At 47.9% G+C, this 10,041-nt stretch overlaps 1 protein-coding gene across 1 annotated transcript in view; it reads right to left on the reverse strand.

Annotated features, from left to right (window-relative positions):
- The window catches only part of UBR4 (ubiquitin protein ligase E3 component n-recognin 4), a 127,036-nt gene extending 117,274 nt beyond the window's left edge, over positions 1–9,762 (reverse strand). Inside the window, 7 exon segments of the mRNA XM_032232353.1 lie at positions 1,359–1,500; positions 2,663–2,765; positions 3,556–3,695; positions 3,787–3,916; positions 4,405–4,508; positions 5,404–5,501; positions 8,636–9,762. Of these exon segments, the coding sequence (XP_032088244.1) occupies positions 1,359–1,500; positions 2,663–2,765; positions 3,556–3,695; positions 3,787–3,916; positions 4,405–4,508; positions 5,404–5,501; positions 8,636–8,784 (866 nt within the window). The 5' untranslated portion in view covers positions 8,785–9,762.
- Between the last annotated feature and the right edge of the window lie 279 nt (positions 9,763–10,041).

A 10,041-nucleotide genomic window follows, 5' to 3' on the forward strand; every position in this document is an offset into this window, starting at 1 on the left:
AGCAGTGACCACGCTCGCCGCTTCCTGCACCTCAAAAATAATAAGACCTCCCCGAAAATAAGGCCAAGTGCTTATTTCAGGAGTCAAAAAAAAAATAGGACCCTTTCTTATTTTTGGGAATACACGGTACATATATTAACTGCTGCTAGAATTGTATTTGTGCAACAATGGAAAAATGATGAAACACCGTCAGATGAGAAGTGTAATAAAGAAAATATTAGCATGTGTAGAAATGGACAGATTAACACTCATTATTAAGGATAAAGAAGAAACTAACATTTTTTTAACGTGGGATGTATTTTACCAATGGCTAGACAATAGAAACAGAAGTTGGAAAGGAGAAAATATAAAAAAAAGAGGAAATGTTAATTTGGAGAGAATTCGATGATGAAGATGTGATGTATTATTGTAATTGTGTTGCTATATAGTTATATTATTAATATTATTGTGATGAATATAAAAATGTGGATTTTGATTGTCTAAAACCCAGATCTCACACTGTTCGGTGGAAATGGAAAGTAATATACCTTATTTTTCAGAGTAGAAGAGACACCTTTTTCCACCCTAAAAGAGGGTGAAAATTTGGGTGTGTGTTATACACTGAATGTAGACCCACCCACCGACCCCCACCCTTTGGCCTCTGCCACCCAGCAATTTACCTCCTTGCAGCAAACGGGGAAAATGGGGCTTGCGAAGGCTGCAATAGGCTATAGCAATCGCTGCAGCCTGAAACAGCTGATGATCCAGAGGCCCGCTTAAACTGAAAGTGAAACATGCTGTTTGCTCCACAAGGCAGCATTGCTGGGAGGCAGCAGCAGATTTTTTTCTTCTTGTGCTAATCAGGCTGTTTGCTGCAGGAAGGTAAGTCAGTAACTATAAATGCCTATAGAATATTCAGATTATTAGACTTATTTTTTTAAAGACTGTTTTATTATTGTTCTAGGCAGCTTGACAAAATGAAGCAGCTTTTTTAAAATAAAGGCTTGATCTGTAGAGGCCCAGTGCTATTGTATCTTCTTTTAAACAGCAGAGAATAACTATACTTCCAGAAAGCCACTTTCAATTGTAACAGCACCTGTACAAGTACAGTATGGAATGTAACACCACAAATAGTGTATATTGTCTGTACTGTTTGCTGTTTGTTGCAAGGAGGCAGAGGCAGATTTTTTCTCTCTTGTTTCCTCCCCCAAAGCTAGATGCATCTTATACTTTGGAGCACGTCTTATACTCAGAAAAATATAGTAAATAAAATAAATAAAACATGAGGGGGGGACGAGATCGAGTTCTGCTCAGAACCTATGGGGTGGGGGGAGAACCAGGATATAAGAAATCACAGAAGAAAGAGGATGGGTGCTTACCCGTTACGGACTGCTGTGGCATCAGCAACAGTAGCCGGCATGATGAAGAAAGAATTGGCTGACACGGCGTCCTGGAAGCGGTTAATGTAGCGCAGGAAGTACGGAAGGTTCAAGCAGACGCGCAGCAGCTTTTCAGAACCGCCTGCATTGAAAAGGGAAGCAAATGATGAGGACTAGCCTCTTAAGAGAGTCTTGTTCCCAGCAGGAGCCTGCCAAATGGCCCTGGGGGACTAAGAGGCAAGAAATTACAGATAGACTTAATGACCACAACTGAGCCCAATGTTTCGGGTGCCAAAGTGAGGAATTCTTTAAGTGAGTTTCACTCAGTTTTATGACATTTCTCTTCACGTTTGTTAAGCGAATTGCTGCAGTTCTTAACTCAGTAACCCGCTTAAGTAAATCTGGCTTCCCCATAGAATTTAATACAGATTAACAGAATTGGAAAGGACCTTATAGATCATCTAGCCCAAGCAAGAGACCCTTCATTTTTTTCTGACGAATGGCAGTCCAATCTCTTTTTGAAAGCCTCCAGGGATGAAGTTTCCACAACTTCCGAAGGCAACTTCTGTTCCATGGGTTGATTTTTCTGTCAGAAAGTTCCTCCTTCTTTCTAGGTTGAATCTCTCCTTGGTCAGTTTCCATCCATTATTCCTTGTCTGGCCTTCGGGTGTATTGGAAAATAGCTTGATCCCCTTCCTCTCTGTGGCAGCCCCTCAAATATTGGAAGGCTGCTATCCTGCCTCCCCTGGTCCTTCTCTTCACTAGACTAGTCAAGCCCAGTTCCTGCAACCGTTCATCATATATTTTAGCCTCCAGTCCCCTCATCATCCTGGTTGCTCTTCTCTGCACTCTTTTCTAGAGTCTCAACATCTTTTTTATAGTGTAGTGGCCAAAACTGCAATATTCTCTTTGCTTGTCTGAAGGTCACAAAAGGGGGACACTGCAACCGTCATAAATGTGAGCCAGCTGCCCAGCAGCTGAATGTTAATCACATGGCCACGGGGGATGCCGCAACGGTGTGAGGAATGGTCCTAAGTCGCTTTCCCCCCCCCAGTGCTGTTGTTCACTTCAAACAGTCACTAAATGAACCGTCATTAAGTTGGGAGCTATCTGCACTTCCAACACCAACACCTCAAAGGAATTGTAGTTTCTAACTCGCGGTGCAGCCGGCTGGGTCTGAGAACACAGTTGTGGCAAGGAAGCAGCTCCAACACCCACCCACCCCCATTCTCCAGATGACGCCTTCGGAAACGGGGGAGGCTCTGTTAGACAAGCAAGACAAAACACCCCACCCCTTTCCTTACCGAGTTCTTGCAAGCTGGCCACGTTCTGGGCAACAAATATGCTCTTGGTTTTGGTTGTGGAGGATTGGTCCGTGGCAGTCTGCTCTTCACCTTCCCCTTCCCCCTAGAAGCAGAGCCAAGTGTTATTTTGTTGTGGCCTGTCAGCCACTGGCCCCTCCAGCAGCCGAATCAGAGGAGAAGACAGCGTGGGAATCATGTTGGCATCGAGACAACCTGAGAGCTCCGGGGTGGAAGGGGAACTGGAGGTGGCAGAGAGAGAGAGACAGAGGCGGAGCCTGGGCCGTCTGTCCACCCTCAGTTGGAGAGTCAAGAGCCTCCAGGTCTGGAGGTGGCTGATGAGGAAGAGGAGGAACACAGTGCCTCATTGCAGATGCACATAAGGTAGAGGAGAGGAGAGCAGTGGAAATCTATGGGCCGGTTCTTGGGACGGAAGAGCCACTGCTGCTAGAGAAGCCCCACTCTAGCTCTGGGGATAAAAGGCAGAGGAGAGGAGAGCAGTGGAAATCTATGGGCCAGTCCTTGGGACGGAAGAGCCACTGCTGCCACCCTAGCTCTGGGGATAAAAGGCAGGGGGTGGAGATGAATAGTTGTGGCAGACAACTAGTCATCTCCCTGCCAGACAGGCTTGTTAGCCTGCTGAGAGACAGAGAGAGAAACGTTTTGCCGGGGCTGCTGGCACTCCTAATAAATGAATCATTAATTTAACTACAAAGGGTTCATCATGTTTGGGGAGCTGGATCAGAACAGCTATGATCTCCCGCCATCAGAGCAGGCTCCCCGAGAACTCCAGCCGGAGCCTTGGGACCCTTTGCCCCTCGCTAAGGAGGATGGGAAGCCATTTTCCCCAGGGAACCCGAGCCTTCTCGGGCAACCTTCTTTCTTCCACAACCCACCTGAGCCTGCAGCATCGTCATTGGCGACAGGGCCATTTTGGGATTGAAGACAGAGGTCAGCTGATTGAGGAAGTTCATCTGCACCTCCTTCTGGCGCAGTTCAGGCCTGACGGGAGAAGCCAGCTCTTTCTGATCCTCCACTGGAAAAGAGGAGCGGGAGCAGAGGGTCAGGTCGGAGGTGGGGAGCAGCCCTTGCTGGGGCAGAAGATGTCACGGGGAGGGAGCCTTTACCGTCCGAGAGGGTCTTCACTGTCTGGGGCAGCTTGGCCGACTTCATCATCGCTGTGAAAGTGATGATCTCTGTCCGGTCCAGGCGGCTGCAGCCGGTGCACAGCCCCTTGATCAGCAGGATCAGGTGTTTCTACGGAAGCAAAAGAAAGGTGAGCGGTGCAAGGTTCAGGGAACCTTTTCCAAACCTGAGCAGACCCCAGCTGGGCAGGCACCAATTCCCAGAGTCCCCACCCCTCCAGCATGGCCTCTGCTGTGAATTCAGAGGCACGAGATGCTCACATCTTGCAAGCAAGACCCCAGCATCCTGGGTCAGCTTCAACGAAGAGCCTCCCATGCAAATGATGCGGAAACTCCCCAACGGGGAAGAAGGGGGGCACACACACACTCTCTCTCTTTCTCTCACCTCTCTCTCTCCCTGTCTCTGTCTCTCTCATCTCTTTCTTTCTCTCTCTCTGATCTCTCTTCTCTCATTTCTCTCCCCCCTTCTCTTTGTCTCTCTCTCATCTTTCTCTCTCTCGTCTCTTTTCATCTTTCTTTCTCTCTGATCTCTCTCTGTCTCTGATCTCTCTCTGTATCTCTCTTTCTCTTTCATTTATCCCCCCACCTCTCCCACCTCACCTGTGAGACAGCGCAGGCCTCATCTGGGTTTTCAAGTCGCAACAGGGAGAATTCAATCAGTACTTTGCAGGCAGCTGCTACAGACTGCAGCTGGTTCCGAGGTACTGAAAAGGCAATGTGGTTACGTCAGTTTGAGGGGGGGGGAGGAGCTTTTAAGCAATGCCATGTCCTTGCCTTGGCTGATCTAAGAATCCCCCCCCCTTGAAATGTAGCCTCCCCCCCCCCCTTTTAATTTCTGGTGGAGACTCTGGTGGAGATTCAGAGGCTTTGGGGTCTTCAGAGGAGCCACTCAATGGGATCAGAGGCAACGGAATGTTACCCCAACCTACGAATATATGAGCCATGGTGGCACAGTGGTACTGAAAGCTACTACTGCTGACTGCCAGCTACCTGCAATTTGGCAGTTCAAATCCCTCCAGGCTCAAGGTTGACTCAGCCTTCCATCCTTCTGAGGTGGGTAAAATGAGGACCCAGATTGTTGGGGGCAAGAGGCTAGCTCTGTAAGCCACTTAGAGGGAGCTGTACAGCACTGTGAAGCAGTCTAGTCTAAGTGCTATTCTTCCTTCCCTCCCTCCCTTCCAGTGGTTAGAATGCAGTATTGCAGGCTAACTCTGACCACTGCCAACAGTTCGATCCTGCCGGCTGCAAGTTCACTCAGCCTTCCATCCTTCCAAGGTGGGTAAAATGAGGACCCAGACTGTTGGGGGCAAGAGGCTAACTCTGTAAACTGCTTACAGGGGGCTGTAAAGCTCACTGTGAAGCGGTATATAAATCTAAGTGCTATTGCTACGGCTATCTGAAAAAAAACATTTTCTGCTTCCTCCTTTCTGGGTGTTGATAAATGCCCCTCCCTCCTGCTATGTCCTTTCTAACCCTTCTGCGAACCGCCTTCTAAGCCAGTTTTGGAAACGCTCCTCACAGAATACCAGAGGGGAGAGAATCATCCTTAAAAACTTGGCAAACGACAGTCCGCAGCAGAATGTCTGAGCGCTCACTCACCTACTCCACACACCGTGGTGATGTAGTGCGTTGCAAGAGCAACAAAAGAGGAGTAGAAAGGCTCGTATTGTTTGTCGTGGTGCAGGATTTCCGACTCACTGCAGCGGAGAGAAAAAGCACAGACACAAGGCTCAGAAAGCTGGGCACCCTTAAAGTAAACATTGCAAAGCTCTGAGCATCGAAGGTGAAAAGGAAGGTGGGATTTTGGTCTCTGGATGAGTTTTGCTACTGATATATAGGAACTACAGGGGCTTAAAACCACAGGACAGATCATCAGCCAGCAGGGACTCTGAGACTGCTTGAAAGCTTATCCTGGTTTAAAATCTGAACCTCTTAAGCTAGCATCATTTTCTGAATTGGATATTTTGCTGTGTTTCATATGAGGAAGCTGCCATTGGTGGTCTGGAAGACATTTCTTGTTCCATCAAGAAGCAGATGGTAAGCACAGAGAGATCTGTCTCAGTATCAGCTGCTGAGGAATTGCAGGGGCCTCCCCTCTGTTTATCTGACCAGCTACTCGGGGGAACAAGACTCAGGTCTAAAGTTTGATTCAGCACTGATATTTTAGGAGGGACTGCACCGTGACAGAATTATGAACTTGGATCAAACCAACAAAAGCACCCACACAACTTTTGAAATCCGAGCTAAGTCATCCCCGCGGATCCCACGGAAACAGTGAAGGGATTGCTGCAGGCATCAGTCGGCTTGCACTATTTTGAGGCCCTGAAATGATTCCACACAACTTAAAGGCAAGGATCATAATACGCCAGAGAGGATTTTGCAAATAAACCGTGAAGAGTTGTATCCCACAAAGGAAGAGCAAACAGGAACACAGCACCTTCAATACTTGTAGTTGCATGCTGTTTTTTTTCTTTTCTTTTCAAAACCTTGACTATTAGGCTCATGTGATTTATTCCGCATGCCCTGAAAAACAAACCTGACAATCCCACCCAGAAATGCAAAGAGACAAGAGTTTGTGCAACTTTGCAGAGGGGAAGTTTTCCAAAGCAGGCTGTTGCATAATAGAAACTTTGGATAAAAACCCCAAGCATAACAAAGAATGTTTCTTCTGCACCAACTCAAAAAGCTCAAACTGCCCAAAGGAGCTGCTGATTCAGTTCTACAGAGGAATGATTGAGTCTGTCATCTGCACCTCCATAACTGTCTGGTTTGGCTCTGCAACCCAACACAGTTGTGACACACACAGACTTCAGAGGATAATTAGAACTGCAAAAAAAAAAAATTATTACCAGCCTGCCTTCCACTGAGGACCTGTATACTGCACGAGTCAAAAAGAAGGCCGTGAAAATATTTACAGGCCTGGACAGAAATTGTTTCAACTCTTAACCTCAAAATGATGCACTGCACACCAGAACACATGGACAGTTTTTCCCCAAATGCCATCACTCTGCTAAACAAATAATTCCCTCAACATCGTCAAACTATTTACTAAGTCTGCATTACTATTACTATTACTATTAGTCTTCTCATCGTCCCTATCACCCATCTCCTCCCACTTATGACTGTAACTTTGTTGCTTGTATCCTTACGATTTATATTGTTTCCTAGTCTGATTTGATTGCTTATTTGTACCCTATGACTATCATTAAGGGTTATACCTTATGATTCTTGACAAATGTATCTTTTCTTCTATGTACACTGAGAGCCTCTGCACCAAAGACAAGTTCCTTGTGTGTCCAATCACACTTCGCCAATAAAGAATTCAATTCAATTCAAATCTATTCTATTCTAATGTAACAAGGGATGAAGAGAGTATTTGGTGAAAAATATACATTCAGATTGCCAACACCAGGAATCCAGGTAGCATTTTAAAATATTGTTTTGGGGGATTATCTTGTTTTTTAAATAGCTCCAACTTTGAACAACAGTCAGTTGCTCTGGGAAATTCTTGACTCACGGCAGCACAAACATCTAGCATAAAATATACCACCAATAAAAGCAACGTACAGCCCAAAATCAACTAGTGATATGTTGCTTCAAAGAAGACAAGCAGCTGCTATCTAAAACAAAAGCTGTGCACAATATATGCTAAAGAGCTCCAGCTCAGCCTTAGAATACAAGGTTCTGTATAGGAAAGATTATATATTCAAATTCTGCTAAAGTATCAGGTACCCAAAGGGCATCAGGATGAGATATGGAGTACTACTGAAATTAGGGGTGCTTAGGTCCAAGCAACGCATTTCCAGACCATAAAAGAAAAAGAGGGGACTGCAGCCTCCCCCCCAAAAAAACACAGGGCCAAAGAAGTGAAGCACAACGGATCAATGAATTGAGCCAACGTGGAAGCAATTTCATCGGTGAGAAGAAACGGACAACATTTTATCCAAGTCTTTTCTAAACCTGGGACGAGATCCTGGGAAAGGAACCTGTAGGGCCAGGCCTCCAACTGATCTAACTGACCCACTTTTCAAACAGCTTTAAAACACATTTCCTTTTGCCCCTCAGGATGTGTCTGGAAGGTCCAAATGTCTTTAGATCAAAGAGATCTTAAAAGATCAGCATGGCTGTTTTACGTCCACCCAGAGAAATGATGATCAAAGGCAACTTCATGGCACTACGAAGAACCAGCCCATCTCAAGATATTCAGAACGCGAAACTTTTGTACATCTCAGCACCCCCAACACCACCCTTTAAGATGCTCCCTCTAACTCTAGGACAGCAGGGCTCCTTTCAACCACCATGTTACCACTACAACTCCCATCACCCACATTCTTTGGGCACTTTTTCCAAGAGGCTCCTCCCCCCCAGGTGGGCCAACTACACCTCCCATCATCTTCAAAGGCCTGGTTCTCTCCTTCAATCCTCTTCAGCCAGGCTGCTCCCCGCTGAGCAAGGACTACAACTCCCATCACCCACATCCTTTGGGCACTGTCCCCAAGAGGCGTTCCCTCCCAGGTGGACCAACCACCCCTTCCATCATCCCCAGAAGGGCAGGCCTTTCTCTTCGGCCAGGCTGCTTCGCAGCTGGGTAAGCACTAGAACTCCCATCATCCAGCAGCAGGAGGTTTTGTGAGGGGAGGGCGTGGCCTCGTTTTCCCCCGCCCACTAGGAGCTGTCAAGCTGAGGGAGACCTGAGGGGGAGGTTTTGGGGGGGCACCAGTGCAAAATAGGGAGGTGTCTTCCATCCCCGGAGGCCCTCCCCCCACAGCGCCCCCCCTTCCCACCCGGAGGGCGGGGGGAGGGTTGAAACCCCGCCCCCTTCTCCTCCCACCTCTCAATGACGGCGGACAGCAGCTGCGGCAGCTCGCGCATCTCGAAGGCCGAGTAGGAGGCCGACAGCAGCGGCCGCACCGCCACCTCCCAGCCGGGATCCCGCTCCGAAGACCCGGGCCCGCCGCCGACGCCCCCCGACGCCGCCATCTTGCCGCCGCCTCGCCTCAGTTCTGCTTCCAGTAGCGTTAGAGTTGCTGAGGCAAAGACACCAGAGGCCGGGGAAAGCGCTTCCGGGTCGCGGGGGAAATGACGTCGACCGACCGCTGATTCAGGTTGAAACTCCGCCCCCCCCAACGACACCGTTCTGTTCTCTGAGGGGGGGAAACAACCAACGGCCCTAAAGAATAAATTGGACGCTTTTTTCGTTATTATCAACCGACTTCCAGGCTCTCAACGTCCAGAAGTAAAATTGAGCCTTCACAAGGGGATTGCAGGTTCGCCTCACAGAAGCGCGGCAGAGACTTCCGGCACGGACGGCTAGAACGCCCCGCGGCTATTTCCGACCGTTCTTCCGCCCCCGCATGGAGAGGAAGCCAAAGGAACGCCGGGGGCGCAATATCAATTTCGTTTCCCCGTTAGGCGCGGGAGGGCGCGTGCGCAGAAAGGTGACTCAGCGACTTTCTCTCGAGGGCGCAGCTGCGCAGGCCCCCTCGCTCCTCTAGGGTTTCTATGGGCAAAAGTGGGGTTTTTTTTAAAAAAAAAGTTTGATCTTCTTGGATGTGTTTTGAAATCATCCAACACATGAGCTTATTAATATTTTGTGTTAGCAATTTAACACATGAATGGCTTAAAATTCAAATATCTGGCCCAAAGAGCTTGCAATCTAATATCTGTGTGTGTGTGTGTGTGTGTGTGTATAATAAAACAAAGTTGATGGAAATAATGGTGCTCCTTAGGCAAGGCGTGCCAGTTAAACACACCTCTAGGGAGACAAAGAAGCAAATTCACTTGTAGGAAGGTAGCACCCACCCGTCCCCCAGATTATATTAAAAGGGCAGAATATTTCCCCTAAAAGGAAGGCAGAAGCTCATCCCTCCTTAACTTTGTCAATGGAGCCATTAAGGCCTGAGCCATTCTATTCTATATAGCAAAGATCTACCTCCTTCAGGCAGAGCCATGGTAGGAATTGCCCAAAGCCCTTTTATTACATCACCACCCAGCAAGAGTCAACCAAGCCTGGGACTCAGGCCAGCCTACAGAATTGCCCCCCCCCATGGCCCCATGGGAGCCTGACAACCAATCAGAATACAAGGTCAAATTCAAAAGAGCCCAGAGAGGGTATAAAACTCAGGCACGCTCAGCATCTTCTCCCTTTTTCCTTCTTCACCCAACATCATCAGGGCATGTGATCCTGTCCACCATTAAAAACCATCTTTCCAAACAGCCTCCATGTTTCCCAGTGTC

Source organism: Thamnophis elegans, chromosome 15 (assembly GCF_009769535.1).
Source record: "Thamnophis elegans isolate rThaEle1 chromosome 15, rThaEle1.pri, whole genome shotgun sequence".
NCBI lineage: Eukaryota > Metazoa > Chordata > Lepidosauria > Squamata > Colubridae > Thamnophis > Thamnophis elegans.